We start from the raw sequence: 20,092 nt of genomic DNA, 5'->3' as shown, positions 1-20,092 counted from the left end.
TATGTATTTTGCTATTTTGTAGGCATTTAAGGTTTGTATATGTATAAAGATATTTATTTATTTATACCAAACAAATTAAAATATATAATCTTATTAATTATTATTAAAATAATATGAAAACCGCACAGCAAATAAATTTTCACCAATCAAATATTATTTTGTACCGCTTATTTTGAAATAATTGCACTTTTCCCACAAATATATTTGTCCCGCACGTACTACAGTTGAACCGTACCGCACTAGCAAATTTTTTGTCCCGCACTACTAAATCTGCAGTTACCATTCGGACCCTAAATTTTACGTTTGTTACAATTAGATGCGAACAAAACTTTTACTCACATATGTTGGTTACGTCTACTATAAACACACAAAAAAAAAGAGTCTGTTTTTTTACTAGAACTGACAGCAAACGTTTTCTATAAATGCTTTGAAGCGATTGAATGTATCAGAGATTTGAATTTCACATGATAATATTTGTACAAAGTAAAACGTGTAACCATCTAATACTTGTCACCATCAGAAAACACAACTTTAAGTTTAAGGGATTTGTACTACCAAAGATATAATGCCAAAGATAAGTTTGTGGCTCTAGTTGATAGTCAAAAATTGCAAAACATCTTTTATTGGACGACAAAAGGAAGATAATGTATACAGAGCCGTGCCTGACTGCCTATTGGTTAAAAAAAGGCATTTGCATCGAGTCCCCAAAATATAAAGGATTTTTAGGCTCCAAATCTAAAAAATATAGTGTATCACAATAGTTTAGGAAAATCTTTAATTTCATGAATAACATTGGTTTTATTTTTTTTTGCTTTGACTCTTTAACACAAGAGAATAAATTCCTCTTAAAAATGACAATCTAGTTTAGAATTCTTTTGTTTATTTATTTATTTTTCTTTAAAACGGTTAAAACATATTTTAATGCTTCTAAATCTTCATTATATACTAATTGATCTTTCTAGTAATTTTGTTTATGAATTATAATTGTGATGATTTGATATATTGTTTTTTTCTTAAATTTTTAGAACCTAGATTATGAGCATTTGGTGAAAAAGTTTATTAAAATATAAGGAAGACTATTATATTGTTTTATTTTTAGTAATTTATATTATTTTGAAATTATTTTACATTTATTATTATTATTTTTTTAAGAAAGCCCCATTTCAATTTCGCCTTTAGAATGTATACAAAGATCGACAAAAAGATGTAAAACAGTAAATGTAAAGATAGATAAGGAAAAATCACTTATCCATCCATAGAATGCATCGGAGAGATTTTCCTTCCTTTAATAAGTCGAAAGCCTTATTGATTTCTTGAAATTTCAGTTCGTGCGTGATAAAACTATCCAGATTAATCTCCTGAAAACATAGTATATATAGGAAAAAAAAATCAATAACATAATAAAGGTGGACAAAAATGTAATCACATAACTTTATGTATGAAGTTATAATTACCTTTTTTAAGTAGTGATCCAAGAGAATAGGAATATCAAGTTTAGCTTTCAGACCACCAAACAAGCTTCCGCAAATACTTCTGCCACTAAGAAGATCAAAACTACCTAAACTAATTGGCGCTGCATGCTTCTCCATCCCCAACATTACCGTTTTTCCTGATCCCTGTTTTGTTTATATACAATTATTAGTTAACTGTGAAAAATATTGTAAATTGTAAAAACCGATTTTGTTAAACCATTGATGATGTTCAACCGACGAAAAATTTGGTATGATCTGGTTTAAGCTTACCGTGCGGGTGCTGATGAAAGCCTCGGTAAGTAAAGATGCTACGCCAACGCATTCGAAACTATAGTCAACTCCTCCGCCTGTCATTTCTTTAATCACCTTTTTTATAATTAACCAACAAAAAGATTAGTTCTGTTTTTATTAATGTGTGTGAATAAGTTAATTAATTACTCCGACGTTTATTAGCTAGCATACTTCACTAATCTTCTTTTCTCCGCACAAGGTAGGATTGACGAAATCCGTAAGACCAAATTTTTTACCTGCTCAATGTAAATAAATATAGGTTTATATATGATGAATTAATTTACTCCCTTTGATAGAAACCTACTGTCAAGTGATATATATAATTTACATTAATCAAAATAACAATATGATTTATTTTTCAAAAATTTGAAATAATAGATGACATAAACATAATAACAAATTAGATACGTGAAATTTGAAAATATGTTTAGTGTGTATTCTGTGGAAATGCTATGCATATGCATGTTAACACATTGATGGTGAACCATTACGCATACCAACATTAACTACCGTCGACAACACTACCATCATCGCCAATGCGGTCAGCAGCATAAGCCCACGAAAACAAAATCATATACAACTTGAAATATATAACACAACTTTACCTAGCTCGAATTTATCAGGATTGGTATCAATTCCGATGATCTTCGCGGCCCTACGTAGTCTGGCTCCTTCTGCAACCTTGTACCAAATCAATTATTAACAAATAACTTATATATAAATTTGATTAAATAAAACAATTGTTAAAAGTACTTTTGTTTTCCTTTATACAAGAAAAAGTAGTGTTATAAATGAAGCGGACACAAATAAAAAAGGTAGTATTATATAATTGGAGAGGAATGATTGATTACTGCAAGTCCAACAGCACCAAGGCCAAACACTGCAACGGTGGAGCCTTCTTCCACATTAGCCACCTTCCAAGCTCCCCCAATTCCTACTCCACGTGACATATAACCATCAGCTCATATTTCCGTACTTTTCCATAAATAACAATTCCAACCCTAATTTCTACTTCTTTTAATGTTTTCACCCCGGATATAACTAATGTATCTATACAAACCCTACGAGAAGAACAGATACCTGTTGAGACACCACAGCTGAGCAAAGCCGCTTTGTCAACGGGGATTTCAGGAGATATTTTGACAAGATGTGCGATATCAACGACGGTGTATTCAGAAAAACTTGAGACAAAGAAAAAATGGTGAATAACTTCTCCCGAAGAGTCTTTGAATCTAGAACTCATTCCATATCGTCTTGTGTTTGATACGAAATCGTCGGCATATCTCTCACACCAGTTGGTTTTTGAAGACTTGCAGTCTCTGCAATCTCCACAGAATGGTAGAAACACTGGCAAAATGACGTCGCCTTGTTTGAATCCATCCACGTTTTCTCCAATGCTCTCGACCACACTGAAGTAACAAGTACTTTAGGTAGATTCTTGAAGATCAGGAGTGTAAAATTGAAATTAAAGAAGTTTATATAAAGATTCACCCGACTGCTTCGTGACCTAGAATCCTAGGAAATCTTGAAAGCGGTCCCTGGAAAAGTTACAAAAAAAAAAGATTAGTGAAATCAAGATTTGAATAATAGTTCTATGTTGACTTTGTCTTATAGTGTAAACTTACAAAGTCCATTTTCCAGAAACTAAGATCAGTGTGACACAGAGAAGTGCATAGGATCTTAATCCTAACTTCGTAAGCTTGAGGTGGATCCACGTAGATGTCTTCTATCACTAGAGCTTCTCCTGCGTTTCTACATATTGCTGCTTTGCATCTAATTGGTTTTGCTTCGTTGCTAGAGGAAAATGTTTTGTCCATGGTTATGATGAGATCGATAGATGCAAAATAGGTGAGTGGACGAGAGAGAGGAAGAGAATTCAAGTCTCTTGTTCGTATCTTATCCTTTAAAAATAGATATTAAAGTATTTAGTTCAACGACACATTTACTATAGAGTGACACGGACACATAGAGTTGGACGTGTGGTCACTCTATAATGTGCATGCGATACAATTCGTTCATTACTTATAAGATTTGAAGGTTTTCCCCAAAAGAAAATAATATATACGTATATATATACTTCTAAGATTTGGAGTTATGATCATATGCATTTAGTGATCTAGACCCACAACATGTGTACCATCGGATTCGGAAATTGATATTATCATAAAAGCATGAACAGTCGATATAAATATAAAAAAAAAATGCAGAAAATACCTTGTTGGAAATGTACTCAAAACTATATACGTATTGTCTAGTTATCATCACTGTTACAAACTGGTTAAAAGTCTAGTTGGTTTTGAAGTTCTAATCTAATTAGAACTCATTTCACATAGGAATGCCTGAGTGGCAGAAATTAGTAAACAACAATTCAAAAAGTATGAGTAAGTTTGTGACTTCGGAGAATTGGTCTATCGCGGATGTGAGGGTTAAACGATCTGAAGGTTCTACTCCGGAGAATTCAGGACAGTTCCTAGCTTTGTCCCAACCTTTTCAGGAAGGTGCAACGGTTCATAGAACTGGATCTTTTGAGACTGGTCCTTCCGGCACTATTCCAAAAAAGGTCAAAGCTAGACGTAGACCTCAGAAGTCTGCTAGGAAGCCAAAACCGAAACTACCAAATATCCTGGAGAATGATCAGGTTTTTAGTTTGGGGCTACAAAAAGGTGTCATAGATAAGAGGAAAGCAATAGAGGAGGGCTCAAGCACTGCAAAATTCATCAAGCTTAACCCTAGAAAGGCGATCCCAGGTGAGGGATTGCCCCATGATCAATGAGTATTTTGAGCTGGAATTGTTAGGGCTTGGGACGGTCTCAAGACCTGGCTTTTCCTCGTCTCAAGGAGGTTAGTAAAACTTTCTTCCCTGAGATGTTGTTCTTGATGGAGACGATGCACATTAGAGATATATTAGTAGACTTACAAGAAGTTTTATGTTATGATCATGTTTTTACTATCCAACCGGTAGGGAAGGGTGGAGGCTTAGCTATTTTTTGGAAGAATAATTTAAAGGTGGATTTCCATTATGCGGATAAGAAATTGATAGATATGCAAGTTTAGTCTGGAGCTGCTACCTTTTTTGTCTCATGCATCTATGGTGATCCGGATTTTAAGAAAAGACAGTTGGTGTGGGAACGGATCAGTAGATTTGGTGATGCTAGAAAAGAATATTGGATTATGCTAGGTGATTTCAATGATCTCTGCAATAATAGTGAGAAGATAGGAGGGCCAAGAAGATGTGAATCTGTTTTCAGACCATTCAATGACATGTTGAGAGCTTGTGGAATGGATGAGCTGTCTAGTAATGGAAATAGATTCACTTGGGCAGGGAGAAGATATGACTTGTGGATCCAGAGTAGACTGGATAGAGCATTCGGAAATCAAGCGCGGTTTAATTCTTATCCTGCCTCAAATCAACATTTCTTGGAGATGAGACGATCCGATCATAGACCTGTTCTGATTAAGTTAATTGAATCCCAAGACTCCTATGTGGGCAATTTCAGATTTGATAGAAGGTTTTTGAATAAACCTAGAGTGGAAGAGACCATTTCTCAAGCTTGGGGTCCTATTGCTGCTGATTTGAGCGTCCCCTTTGCTTCAAGAGTACGAGGGTGCAGAAGGGCTCTAAGTTCATGGAAGAGAGTCAATGCGGTAAACTCTAAAGATAAAATTTGGAAGATTGAGATAGATCTGGACTTACAACAATCAATGCTCTCTCCTACCTTTTATCGAGTGGTTTCCCTGAAAAAAGAATTGGCTCAGGCTTACAAAGAAGAAGAAACCTTTTGGAAACAGAAATGTCAGAAAAAATGGAAGAAATGGGGGGATCGAAACTCAAAAATTTTCCATGCTTCGGTGAAGGAGTCTAGATCAAGGAATATAAATGAGAAGTTGGTGGACATTAATGGCAATGATCAGTTTTTCAGAAGGAGCAAAAGGGGAGGTAGCTGCTGCTAATTTTCAAGACCTCTTTAAGTCCTCCAATCCGACTCCCTTTGGAGATATGTTTCAAGGATTTCAAACAAGAGTCTCAAGGCAAATGAACAAGAGACTAATAAGAGTGGTGACTCCTTCAGAGATCAAAGATGCTGTCTTTTCAATTGATCCAACAAGTGCACCGGGAGCAGAGGGTATGTCAGCATGTTTTTCCAGCAGTATTGGAGCATTGTAGGAGATCAGTTGATAGCAGGGGTTCAGAAATTTTTCTCTAATGAAGTTATGCCGCAAGAATGGAATTATACACATTTGTTTCTAATCCCTAAGATTCTCCACCCTCATTTAATGTTGGATCTCAGACCCATAAGCCTTTGCTCAGTCATGTATTAGGTAATATCCAAAGTTTTAGTTGACAGATTGAAACCTCTGCTGCCTCAGATTGTTTCTGAAACACAACCTGCTTTCGTCACTGATCGATTGATAACAGACAATATCATGATTGCGCATGAATTGATTCATTCTTTGAACACCAAGGAGCCTTTCAGTTCTAAGTGTATGGCAGTGAAGTCGGATATATCAAAGGCATACGACAGAGTGGAGTGGAGTTATCTACGGTTTTTGCTCTCAGTGTTGGGATTCCACGAAACATGGATATCTTGGATAATGAAGTGTGTCTCCACTGTCACTTTCTCTACTCTTATTAATGGCAAGGCTTATGGAATGATCATTCCAGAGAGAGGTTTAAGACAAGGAGACCCACTTTCTCCTTTTCTTTTTGTGCTATGTACGGAGGGGCTGACACACTTGTTAAATCGAGCTCAACAACACCAGAAAATTTCAGGGTTCCAATTCTCTCAAGATGGACCGGTTATTCATCATCTTCTCTTTGCTGATGATAGCCTATTCCTATGTAAAGCAAACCGTGAAGAGGCTGTTGTGTTGCATAACATTCTAGCGAAGTATGGTTCGGCATCTGGTCACGTCATAAATGTGAATAAGTCCTCCATCATCTTTGGGAAGAGAGTTCTGGAAGTAATCAAATTGGAGATTCAGGGTTGCCTTGGTATTGTGAATCAAGAAGGAGTGGGGACATATTTAGGCTTACCAGAATGTTTCAGTGGCTCCAAAGTTCAGATGTTAAGCTATCTTAAAGATAGAGTGCATAATAAGTTATCAGGATGGTACTCCAGATCTCTTTCTCAGGGAGGAAAAAAGATTATGTTGAAGACCGTGGCAATGGCAATGCCAGTCTCTGCTATGTCCTGTTTTAAATTACCAAAGAAATCTTGTGCAAACTTGACAAGTACTTTAGCAGATTTCTGGTGGAATTTATCTGAACATGCAAAGAAGATTCATTGGAAAAGCTGGGAAAGTCTATGTCTGTCAAAACATCAAGGTGGCATGGGGTTCAAGGACATTGGTTTATTCAATCAAGCGCTTTTAGCTAAGCAATCATGGAGAATTATCCAAGAACCCGACTGTCTCTTTTCAAGACTCATAAAAAGTAGATATTTTCCCTTCGGACAGTTTATGGAAGCAGGAGTTGGTACCAGACTGTCCTTTGGATGGAGAAGTATAAGGCATGGGAGAGATCTAATCGGTAAGGGGGCTGTTAAAAGAGTGGGAAATGGAGCCTCTTTGAGTGTTTGGTGTGACCGGTTGGAGATTTTTTATCCCGAAGGGGTGTCAGAGTAGATGGAAGATGCCAAGTTTGTGGAATGGCTGGTGAGTCTATTTACCATGTTTTGTTCTCTTGTCCTTTGTCTAGACAGATTTGGGCTATCTCCAACTACCCGTCGCCAGCTCCAGAAGAGGAATCGGTCTATGCACATATGCATCATTTGCTATGCAACAAAGACAACCAGCTTTGGCCCTTTGAGATCAGGAAAAGTTTTCCATGGATACTGTGGAGAATATGGAAAAACAGGAACAGTTGGGTCTTTGATGGAAAATCCTTTTCGCCAATGGAGACAGCCGTGAAGATTAAAGAGGATGTTGAGTTGTGGTTCTCAGCTCAAATGGTTGAACAACCACACCAAACTATACAATCCAACTTGACTGGTTTTCAGAGACACGAAGATCAATCGATGGTTCAGAATCAGTGGAATCCTCCTCCGCAAAATTGGTTGAAGTGTAACATTGGTTCCTTTTGGTCAAAAAAGAAGGAATTTGTTGGGGTTTCTTGGGTGGTAAGAGATGCTATTGGTGTTGTTGTGAGGCACAATAGAAGAGCTTTCTCCAATATAAAGTCTAAACAAGAGGCGAATCTAATTTGTGTGGTTTGGGCCATCGAGAGTATGATCAGCCACAAATTGGGCAAGATTATCTTTGCATTGGAGGATACTGTCTGGGTGGATGCGGTTAATAGGCCAAAGGCGTGGCCATCTTTTGGTTTTCATTCTGCTAAGATCTTATCGGTATTGTGTGGAATCGATGAATGGAAACTTGTTTGTGAATCAGGGATTTCTAATAGAGGAGCTTTTCCCATTGCGCGTAGTGTGTCCGAAGATAGTAGGCGTCACTCGTATGTGACGGTAGGTTTTCTTTTTTGGTTAACAGGTCTTTTCAATGATGAGAGAGTTGGATCCTCTTTGTGAACTATCCTTTTGCGAGTAGTACTCCTTGATGGAGCCATTTTTTTTGTAAAGACCCCTGGTGATCCGGGTAGTGTCTCAGATGGGTTAGTGACTAACTATTAGTCTTTTTGGTCTTTGTACAGGACATGACTTTCCTCAAGTCATATTGTAACCCATATCTTCTCTACTAATATAATTTCAGTTGTGACATTAAAAAAAGTTTGTGACTAAAATTTTGGGGTTAAAGGGTAATCTTTTTGGGCATCAATGAAATTAAACAGCGCAAAAATGAGATTTTTAAAACAAGCAAGAGAGATACAAGAAATAAGGGGCTCATATTTTGTTGCAAAAAAGGAATCTGTATGTATTGTAATAGTGATGAACCATATACATCTCGTATGATAGGTATGGGTGAGAGGTTACCGTGTGATGGGTAAATCTTTGTATGCGAACATTGTTCAAGTGCGTGTGAACTGTGTGGTGGACTAGTGCCTAGTGGTACATGCATGTCAATTTTTCAACAGTGATATTCGTCTTTCGGATCCTAAAAATTCATTCTGAACAAAAACAATAACAAACGTTGACCAAATTCCAATTGTAGGCATTATATTATGGGTTCTTTTTTATGCTAGGAAAATATTTATCTACAAGGTGTCTTCCATGAAAATAAAATTTTGATTTATAAAGTTCCCATAAAATATTTTCCTTTGTTTTTTCCTTTTCCATAGACGTCAAAATTTTTACACTCTGGTAGCGACCACTATAGTCAATTTGCATACATTTTGGAATTATTTTGTTTGACATCCTTGGACAAATAAGAACCGATATATACTTCAATTTTTATTATGCGAAATAACGTGACATGCTGAAATCGAATTATGTTGAGAACAATTGCAGAAATAAACCGTTAATGACATTTCCTTACATTTTTGAGATTATTTTAATAGTTACTCGTTTACAGAAATCTCATAATACCTTGTTTATATGTACTGTTTATAAACAAACGGCTCTGTTCTTTTGATGATCGCCAACCAGCGCCAGCGACTGAAAAAATATACTATTATGGAATTAAAAACTGTCACCGGAACAGTTAAAAACAGTTGCCGCAATAAATGGCAATAAGTTGTAACTGTCACTGGAATATTAAGTGATCAGTTATTGTTCTAAAAACAGTCGATGCTTGTTTTGTCTTTTTTTTTATTTTTATTTTTTTTTTATTTTTTTTATCATCTGTATTTTATTAATGAACCAAGGAAGGATACAAGTTGAAATTACAAGAGCTGGCGGACAACTGAATGTCCCCAGAGTCATTAGCCCAAAAAAGGGAAGCTGATTAAAAACAAACTCTTAAGCAAAAATCTAAAGAGTTACAAATGTTTTGGAGAAAATGAACCCTAAACACTATAATTGTACAAAGGCACGAGAGACTCCCGCTTGGCTTCGCTAGAGAACATTATGAGTCGGAAGCACCAATTAGGCTGGATAAACCTCACATCGACGCCAAACCAGAAGCAAAACTGACAGAGAGGAAAGCAAGATACCATCGCGACCAAAGACACAAATACAACTACCCAAGCACCTCACCAGCCAGACGATGAGAGCAAGAAACCCTAGGGACAAAGAAAACCTTGAAAACGACTGGAGACAAGCCACGCAAGATCAACTGTTCTTACACGCGGACACTCGTCAACCCAGTTTCAGCCACCTACAAACATAAAACTGGTGACGTCCTCGCAAGAGAAGAATTAGAGAACGATTCCACTGCTTCGACTAAAACCTAACTCGAAAACTTCACAAGGAAACTCAAAGAGAGGCTAGTAGGTGACTCGGCAACAAAATACCATCCAAATGACTCACACCTAGAACGAACCTAGAGAAACTCACAACCACAAACCAGCAAAAGGACTCAAAGCAGAGGTAGAATAAAGATCCAATATTAAAACCAAAAACCCGAGCCACATCCATCAGTTAAAGCCTAACATACCACAAAGAACCTTAAAGGAAACCATGGCCACACCATCCAAACCCTAGAAAGACCTCTGAACAAAGGAACCACTAAACTAATCTACCAAACAACAACTAAAGCCACCAACAAGCAAATAGGAGATACACCAAACACGCTTAACTTGGTGAGATTGAGATCAATAACTAGACAGGGAATCAAGCCCACCTTCCTGTAATAAGAAACCCCTCGATTAAACACCACCGAGCATCAAAACGGAGCAGATCTGGATCTTCAAAGGAGAGGAGAAACTCAACCGACCCAGCAAAAGAAGACAATCAAAGGCCAAACAAAGACATAGGCGAGAAGAAAAGCAATTAAAAACAAAAGAGGCACAACGCCGAGGCTATAAAACCACCGGACGTTGGCCAAAAATGAAGGCGGCTGCTGCTTTGTGTTTTTGGAGAGGAGAGAGGTGGGAGAGAATTGTTAATATGTATATACATATTAACACATTTCCAAAAAATTCTATTCAACATTGTAGTTTATGGTAAACAAGTAACTTTAATTTTTTTCTTTAATGATATGCCAAACAATGAAAATTTAAAAGCTCATTTAATAATTGAAAATTTTGACTATATGTGAAATAAATAAACATTGTAATTTATGAATATACAATTTATATTTCTTAAAAATAATACAATTATATACAAATAATTCAAGTATTCGCGCGTAATTTTGCGCGGATCCGACTCTTAATTCAAATTTAAAAGATTACCTAAAATATATGAAATAAAAATTATCAAATTTAAAAGATTACCCAAAATTTATGAAATAAAAATTATCAAATTTAAAAGATTACCTAAAATGTATAAAGTACAAATGATCATTGACTAGCTATCTAGACCACTTATTACATTTTTACAAACCATATTTTTTTATGGAAATCTAATTAATGAATACCTAGATAGATATGAAGAACATATATTATATATACCTATTAAATTTGTGAGCGGAGACATAAGCAAATTAGGAAAAATAAGAGAAAGTAATAAAAAGAAGCCATAATAACCAATTTACTTCCAAGTTTTCCAATGGATCTTGACCAGAACCAAGCTAACATTGTTTCCCCTGAGCGTTCAAGACGGAAACCTTCCCGTGAACGTTCAAAACGCAAACTTACCCCTGAACCTTCAAATCCAAAACCTACCTGTGAACGTTCAAAACGGAAACCTACCCCTGAGAGTTCAAATCAGAGACGTATCCGCCGCCGTGAGTATTATAATTTTACAAGACGGGTACCTCAGAATGTTGGGGCGCAGATCATCAAAATCGAAAAAAACTATTTTATGCAGACGGTTCTTCGCCTCACCGGCTGTCCTCAGAGACAATCTCCGCCCAAGTATCATTCATACGACTACTATACATAATCCATTCCTTGCGGGTCCGAGTAGGACCACTGACGTGACCACCTCAACTGTTGCATCACTCAACGCTCCACCCTGGTCTCGAACGTCTCGCCCGTCTCTACTGTCCAAACCATTGTTTCAGCCACCGCTTGTTCCTCGAGAGAAAGAAGCGAGGGAAACTACGATGGCTGCTACCTTGAAGAACTTTGAGAAAAATCTGATGGAAGACGATACGAACCAGGAACAGTTCTCTGGATTGTGGTCTCCGTTGGCTTCTTTGGTCGCAAATGGTGATGTGTACCAACAACGTGAGAGCATTCCACCACCACCACCACCACCACCAGTTCCTGTTTTGCCAGATTCTCGGAACGATCAAGGATCATAGAACATTCCACCACCACCAATTCCGACGAGTGCACGGGTCGGATCTTTAGAATGGTATAGGTCTTTTTTCAATCGATGGGAGAACAGTCCATTACCACCGGTTCCAACGAGTGCACCGTCCGGATCATTAGACATGCCAAGTGCTCCGAACGGTACTCTACTCTCTTCGGCCTTGTCGCCTCCAATTCAACCAGTTTCAGAGACTTTACCGTTGCGGAGTGTAGACCTTCCCAATCCTCTCAGTGATATACGAGAACCAGCTCCGGTGACTTCCCCGTTATGGAGTCAAGAGTGGCCCAATTTTTCCAGTGATCTACTGCTTCAGAACGTTCCACCACCAGTTTCGGCAACTTCATTGTTCGGGAGTCTAGACTTGCCCAATTCTACGAACGATCAACAACTGGAGAACGTTCAACCATTGGTTCCAGCGACTTCACCGTTAATAAATCTAGACTGGCTCAACGATCCTTTGAACGATCTTCAAACGGAGAGCATTCCCCTAGATTGGCCCTATTCACCGACCAATATAACTTTCTCGACCTTCATGTTGTCTCCAACCTTTCTGCCTTCGCCCACGACGGGGCTGCTTCCAAACATTAACTAGTGTTTCTTTTTCCTTTCATCGTTGGTGTTTTTCGTTTTTATTAACTTCTGCTGCTTTCGTGTCTGGTGGTTTTTCTTTTGATATTTGTTTTTTATGACAACTTCTTTGTAATCTTTGCTTCTTAATTCTTACATAGTATGTCGTGCTTTGAATATTCTTACAAGCTACCATATTCTAGGCCCCAGCATTCGGGAGGGTTCCAAATAAAAAAATTTCTATGGTTGGACTTTAAGAGACTTGGCCTCCACTTTGTCTCCAAATGAATCCCTGATTGTTCCAGATCATATCTTGACTTTGTCGTGCATCTCTCTACTTGGTAAATTTCAAACACAAAACTTGTTTCAGTTTTATTTTCTATGGTTTAAGTGGTTAGGATGAAAACCCAAACATTTAGTTCAATATACACATAACTGTTCACAACATTAGTAAAAAATCCAACCGTTTATGATTTTATTAAATCCAAAATGGAAGTAATACTCACTAAAAACATTAAAAACAAAACCTTAAGCGTTGTATTGAGTTCTCACACACACACATACATTTATATGTAGATAGATAGATATTATTAATAATAAGCACAAGTTTATTTGATTAGACGGAAAAAGCCTGCTGAGACTTGATGCGTCTCTTTCTAAGACGTTCGGCGATGATGAAGGAGAGCTCGAGAGACTGTGAAGCATTAAGACGGGGGTCACAGTGAGTGTGGTAACGTGAGCCCAAGTCGTCGAAGGTGACTGTACGTGAACCACCGATGCACTCGGTCACGTTCTGACCAGTCATCTCTAAGTGAACTCCTCCCGGGTGGCTCCCTTCTTGCTCGTGCACGTCGAAGAACGCCCTCACTTCAGCCTATATATTATCAAATGTACAAGAATAACTCATTTGCTTTGGTAGTATTTTACTAATTACAGAAACAAATTATCGAAATCAAACAATTAGAGCTATTTTATAAATTTCTGTTATATAACTCAAATATAATTGCTTAGTTTAGTAGTTTCATTTTTTTTAACTTCTTAGGACCACCACCTAACTTGAAAAAAGCAGCTGTGTCAACTTTGGCCCAACCAAACTCTGATTTTTTGTCACCTTTCGCTATCTCACCTACTACCATAATCATCATATACTAAAATACTTTGGAAAAAAAAACAAAATTATTTCTATTTCTACCACTTGCAATGATGAAAAGAACCTAAACAGTATAACAAGTTGTAACCAATAGGGAGTGTTTTATAAAACGTACCAAGATGGCGTCAAAAGGACGAGTCTTGAGCCCACACGGAGCCTTAATGGTGTTTCCGTGCATTGGATCACTGACCCAAGTCACAATCTGTCCAGCGCGTCGCACAGCTCTGATTAAATGAGGAAGCTTCACTCTCATATTCTCTGCTCCCATTCTTGTGATTATAGTAATCCTTCCAGGCTTATTGTCAGCATTCAAGATCTCAATAAGCTTCACTAGCTCCTTAGGATCCATCTTGTCACTCACCTACACACCATCACAACGATCTCAATTAGTCTCACTAAGGTAAAACTAAAACCTGATGAGAGAAGAAGAGTTTAAAACAAACCTTGATTCCAAGAGGATTAGCAACACCTCTTAAGAACTCAACGTGGGCACCGTCAAGCTGTCTGGTTCGCTCACCAACCCAAATCATATGAGCAGAACAATCATAGTAGAGACCAGAGGTCGAGTCAAGCCTTGTTAGTGATTGTTCATAAGGCAAGAGCAAACACTCATGGGAAGTCCAGAAGTCAGTTGTTTGCATTATGGGATGATCGAGCGTTAGTCCAGCAGCGTGCATGAAACCGAGCGCTTCATCAACACGGTTAGCTAGTTCACGGTACCTACCAACCCAAAATAACAGATGATATCATCAAACATGCCCCAAATGTAGACAAAAAATAGCGAAATATCCCTACATTTACTCAATAAGGCTGAAACAATGATTAGGCTTCTCAGCTACTTAAAAGGGAAAAACTTCTTAAAACTTTTTTTTTTGCATCCAACTCCATAAAGTAGACCTAACTAGTTGCATACCAAATAGCTAAAAGAAAGTTAGGTATTCAAAAAGGGAGCACTGAATCAAATATAAACCAACAGAAGCAATAATAAGGATGTAGTCAGTACTATGTATATAAACCAACAGAAGCAATAATAAGGATCTAGGCCTGACTGATTATTTACTCATAACAACCAAACAACCAAACAATAGTATCTTACTCATGACTACTTTGCATCCCACTAGACAGAAACAATCTCAAGCATCTAACTTTATGGCAGTTCCTTAAAGCTTTTAATGTTTTTTGTTACCTGTCTCCTTGCTCACTACGTTCAGTGAAATCAAGATTCCATTGAGTAACTCTCTGCATAGCAGCGTAACCACCGGTAGCAAAAGCTCTCAAAAGATTCAAAGTAGCAGCAGATTGACAATAAGCTCTAATCATCCTCTGTGGATCAGGGATCCTCGATTTCGGATCAAACGCATCTCCATTAATGTTATCTCCTCTGTAACTCGGCAACTTCACTCCATCTTTCACCTCAAACGAATCCGATCTCGGCTTCGCAAATTGACCCGCCATTCTCCCAACCTAACAAAATTACTCAAATCTCAATAAAAAAGATCCAAACTTTATCTTAATCAAATCATAAAGTTTCAATCTTTATATAAACCTTAACGACAGGGACTTGGCCTCCAAACATCAAGACAGCACCCATCTGAAGAAGGATCCTGAAAGTGTCACGAATGTTATTGGCATTGAACTCTTTGAAACTCTCAGCACAATCTCCTCCTTGTAACAGAAACGCTTCACCCATCGCAGCTTGTCCTAAACGCTCCTCGAGCAATCTAGCTTCTCCGGCGAACACGATCGGAGGAAAAGCTTCGATAGTCTGAAGCACGGCTTCGAGCTCAGCCAAATCTGGATACTCCGGTTGTTGTAAAGCCGTCTTCGTCCTCCAGCTCTCTGGTGCCCATTTACCTTTACCCACATTAACACCAACGGTCTTCATCAACGCTGCCGGAGTCGGAGTCGCCGCCGATGAAGCTGATGACGTTTTTGGGTCGGTTTGTACGGCGGAGATCCGGAAGGATGTGGGTCTTGGGACGGCGGAGGAACGGTGGTTGATCGTCGATGGTTTGACCGACGTTAGATTCATGCTTCCGTTCATAAGCGCCATTTTCGTATACTTTGATAAATAAAACAAAGTTTTTTTTTTTTTTAATTGGGTTTGGTGTTGAGATTTCGACAAATGTGGTGTGTGTGTGAGAGATGTGACACGAAACCTGAGAAGGGTTAAGATGAGAATTTAAGGGTTTTATAGACCAAGGAAACTTGGAGATGGTGGTGGTGTTTGGTGAAAGAGAGAAGAAGCCTAATGTGTAGTTGTGGTAGGTATGTTACTTGTGAGGGTAGTTTTGGTAATTCGTATTTTGGGATTGTTAGAAGGGTAAATAGGTCAATTTCGCGTGGACAATAACCGGCTAACGTGTCCGTAACCGGAAACGTATTTGGTTTAGCTTTCCTTTTGAATTGGCATGTGTTTTGCCGCTAATGTTCGGTGAGAAATTTTTAATCATTTCTTTAATAAAAAACCGTCGTAGGTTTATTTAAAGGACTCTATTAAACACTGGATACAAAAAAGAAGTAAAAAGAAAAATATACTTTTCTTTGTTGAAAAGCAATTATACTAAACTTGAAATATCCAAATATAATTGTTGATCAAATCCTCAAAGCGGATTAAATACATAAAAAAAAAATTGAAAAAAAACAATTGTTTCGATCGTTATCGTATATCTTTGTTGTATTGATCTAATAAATTTCAAACATATTTTCTTTAACCGAGTAGAGTTTTTAATTTTTTTATGAATATAAACAAGGTGTTGGTCGTCGTCTTGTACTTATTAGTATGATGGTCATGGTCATTGGTCAAGATTTAGTTTTGTTATAAAAGTTGGTCGAATGTTTTGTTATTTAAAAAAAAAAACATGTGCGTATATTTGTTCATATTTGAAGCAGTAAAAAAATATAATACATATACTGAAGGAAGAGAGGTTAAAAATAGATAGAGAGATTCAATGAGGGCTGAGTGTAGCTCATCTCACCTAACACCCGTCGTAAATGGCGGAAGCCCACCATTCTACTTCGCCAACTCCCACTTTTGACATAATCTTATTTATTGTTATTTGTATTTGTTTATCGTTTCAAGTCTTCTTGATTAGGACATATTATGTTTTACCAAACTTTTTTTGGTTAGTTTTATTAGTATTGATTTTATAAGTTGTTTCAATAGCACCCAAATCGTGCTCTAATGCATTCATATGTTTTACTAATGATTAGCTTCATATTTGTAAAATATAACTGAAAATTGTCTGTATATAAAAAACATATGTTCATGCCTTCTCGTATAAGATCAAGGACCACAGTAAAGGGACCTATTCTTGATATTTGTTATAAGGTATAGAATTAGGACGTGTTTGTTGGTTTTTTGGGGTGAGAACAGAATCATGTGTTTACGCAGACTAAACAATGGAATGAAATGAAGAGCATATTCTTTTGTATTCCAAGTATAGATTGCAAGGTGGAGCCTTGAGGTGATGATGGACACGGAGTCTTGTTCTTCGATATGTTCGTGGAAAGAGGAAAGAGAGAGAGAGAGAGAGAGACAAATTGTTAGGTTTGTTGACTTTGGTGGTCATGTGCTGATTAGAAATATATACGAGTCATTAGTCATTTTTTCTTTCTATCCTTTCGACCTTTATAAAAGTGATCATACATTTTATAAATTGTACTTCGCTGTAAAATTGTCAAATGTACAATTTAGTAATATATATGTAGGACCAAACATTCAAGAAAGCTTGTTTGTTTCTACTCTTATTATAACCCTCCTTTTGAATTTCAAATATGTTAGTCAGATTGATTTCTTCTTGTTTTTATGCATGCATTGTCGTTCACGTACGTTTATCTTGCGTTGTTTATTTAGTATGGAAAAAAGCAGAGACAAACAATCTAGCGATATGTTAAAGAGCACCTATCCAAAGACAGAATCTCCCACTAACAACCAACTTTTGTCACAAGTACCTTTTTTTCTAAGAGATAAAAAAACACAAACTTAATTTCGCTCGCAGAATAACTCCACGCGAGACATGAAAACTCATTTTCAGCGTTTAAGGAATATTGAAATGGGCTAAGAAACTCCGTTGGGCCTAGTAGTCATACTTCCTAGTTCAGTTGACAACCCTTCTGACGCTTCCTCTTATGATTGCGTGCGGCACATTCAAAAAACACCCACGATGCAGCGCAGTTAAGCCGTCTACTTTCATACTTTGTTATAAAATCACAAAAATATCTATGCGTCTACTCTGCAGTGAAGTGATAGAGCGGTTTAACTGTAATGGTGTTTTTTAAATCGTACTAACCGCGAACCAACGATCTAAAAATAGGCCGGTTTAAAAGCAGTTCCGCATTAAATTCTTTGAAATTTATATTTTTCATTAAACACTATATGAGTTATTTTATCGAAAAAACGTTAGTCCAAACATAAAAAATATTAAAAAAAAATAGTCAAACTTTGAAAATCCTTACATCTGCAAATATTTATTTAAGTTTTGTTTTGATTGTTCCCTTTGAGTCTAAAAGGGTATGGATGGAGGAATCGATATGACTCGATCACAAATGTAAAGCAAATTTGGGACCAAAGCTTTTGTGGACAAACACCAAACCGTAGCATTGGACAAAAAAAATGGGACAAGAAGGACAAAGATTTTTGTTTTTTTTTTGTCAACTAGGCCCTGATTGGTAACGACTGTTATTTTTGGTCGTAGAGACTTTGACTTTAAAATTTTAGCTGTAGAGAATTTGGTTGTAGATGTTTTGACTGTTAAAACTTTTAATTTTAAAATCTGATTGTTTACCATTAATTTTTAAAGTTGTAGTTGTATCAATAATAAATATAAATTATGTCAGAATATAATTCATAACAATTTAATAACAAAAATGAAGTTTATTAATGACAAATTAAATTTTTAAAAATGTATGTTAATAAAATATGTGATTTTGTTCGAAAATTCTGTTTTCCTTTTGTTTTTGGTGTTTGATTTTTAATTGTTTTGAATGTTTTTTATATTGAGTAGGTATATGACCAGTCAAAAATCCATTAAACACTAATTAATGCATTGTTTTGAATGTTACTCTCTTATTAATGAATTTCATAAACTCTTTTACATCATTATTAATGATGATGATGAAAAAATAAAAATTATTATTGAAGTGGATCTTAAAAGAAAGAGAAAAAAAATGAGAATATTTCATTTGTAAAAATAAAATATGTAAAGTATGTATATATACATTATTAATGATGATGATGAAAAAATAAAAATTATTATTGAAATGGATCTTAAAATAAATAGAAAAAAATGAGAATATTTAATTTGTAAAAATAAAATATGTATATATAAGAAAAAATTTGATACCAACCAAGAGCTATTCGAACTTGGTTAGAAATTGTATCCAAATGTTGAAGTCAAAGTCATGCATCAACTTGGCTACAATTTGTATCCAAATTGAGTTTGTCAAGAAACTTACATCTCTATTTACTTATTTGTCACACAACGTATTTAGGCTTGAGATTTTATCTTTTACAGTTTTATTTTGTTATGAATTTTTTTTTTTGTAAATGGAAAGATGATTAAATATTTTCTGCAAAAAATTCTCATACTTACTAATTTGCACTTTTACCCTTTATATACAGAAAATACATATTAATCTTATGAACACTTTAGAATAATAAGTAATATAATCCTTGTACATACTTTTTCACCGTTTTATAATCACTTATATTAGATTTTTGAAACTTTTAATGTATAAAATTTTCATTATAAATGCTTCATTTTGATATACTATTTATCATCACTTCATAAATGTGATAACGATAGATTAAATATATTATTTTAATTTTACCGGGATTATTTTATATTTTTGAAAAAAAAATTAAAAAAAAAATGTTTTTAGTTAAGTGGTTACAGTACCACCTATGTGACCGATTTCATCAAAGTTTGACTTCATTAAATCGCGTTACTCCGCCTATTAAGGATTAGCTATGGATTAAAACTTGTTGATTTAATGATAAAAAATAATAATAAATAAATTAAGTTGAAAAATTGATGATTGTAAAGACTTTTTTTGCATAACTCGATATATAATCCTAATAGTTGTAAGAAGCTGGAAGTAAAGACAAACATTTTGAGGTGAGGGGAAAGTGATTTAAAAGGATTATTGTTTTTGTTGAATTGGCGACACACAAAAAAAAATCAAACATAATATTGGAGAACATAATTTGTCAAAAGTAAAGGACAAATAGTATTTGGAGAACAACACATAATTTTGCAAAAATAATTCCAAAACCTTTTTTTTTGGGTAGAAAATATAATTCCAAAACCTTAAATGGTTCCAAAATTATTAAAATTTCGGAGAAAAAACCAAGGTTT

At 36.0% G+C, this 20,092-nt stretch overlaps 3 protein-coding genes across 3 annotated transcripts; 1 reads left to right on the top strand and 2 right to left on the bottom strand.

Annotated features, from left to right (window-relative positions):
• Window positions 1-1,111: 1,111 nt before the first annotated feature.
• On the bottom strand, window positions 1,112-3,811 carry LOC104740947 (alcohol dehydrogenase-like 1). The gene is made up of 9 exons (XM_010461694.3): window positions 3,389-3,811; window positions 3,255-3,301; window positions 2,844-3,172; window positions 2,615-2,697; window positions 2,369-2,444; window positions 1,935-1,999; window positions 1,743-1,838; window positions 1,455-1,616; window positions 1,112-1,358 (listed from the first exon to the last, which is right to left on the bottom strand). Exons 1-9 carry the CDS (start codon window positions 3,578-3,580, stop codon window positions 1,242-1,244), a joined length of 1,167 nt encoding a protein of 388 aa, XP_010459996.1. The 5' UTR covers window positions 3,581-3,811; the 3' UTR covers window positions 1,112-1,241.
• A 2,377-nt stretch (window positions 3,812-6,188) lies between these two features.
• LOC147928015 (uncharacterized) lies at window positions 6,189-8,758 on the top strand. The gene is made up of 3 exons (XM_087485976.1): window positions 6,189-7,351; window positions 7,462-8,227; window positions 8,675-8,758. Exons 1-3 carry the CDS (start codon window positions 6,189-6,191, stop codon window positions 8,756-8,758), a joined length of 2,013 nt encoding a protein of 670 aa, XP_087342102.1.
• A 4,272-nt stretch (window positions 8,759-13,030) lies between these two features.
• LOC104740946 (phospho-2-dehydro-3-deoxyheptonate aldolase 1, chloroplastic) lies at window positions 13,031-16,014 on the bottom strand. The gene is made up of 5 exons (XM_010461693.3): window positions 15,280-16,014; window positions 14,920-15,197; window positions 14,177-14,453; window positions 13,849-14,094; window positions 13,031-13,457 (listed from the first exon to the last, which is right to left on the bottom strand). The coding sequence occupies exons 1-5, from the start codon at window positions 15,784-15,786 to the stop codon at window positions 13,200-13,202; spliced, it is 1,566 nt and encodes a 521-aa protein (XP_010459995.1). The 5' UTR covers window positions 15,787-16,014; the 3' UTR covers window positions 13,031-13,199.
• Between the last annotated feature and the right edge of the window lie 4,078 nt (window positions 16,015-20,092).

This window comes from Camelina sativa, chromosome 14 (genome assembly GCF_030686135.1).
Source record: "Camelina sativa cultivar CO46 ecotype springtype chromosome 14, ASM3068613v1".
Taxonomy (NCBI): Eukaryota; Viridiplantae; Streptophyta; class Magnoliopsida; order Brassicales; family Brassicaceae; genus Camelina; species Camelina sativa.
This window is presented reverse-complemented; position numbering and strand designations above follow the sequence as displayed.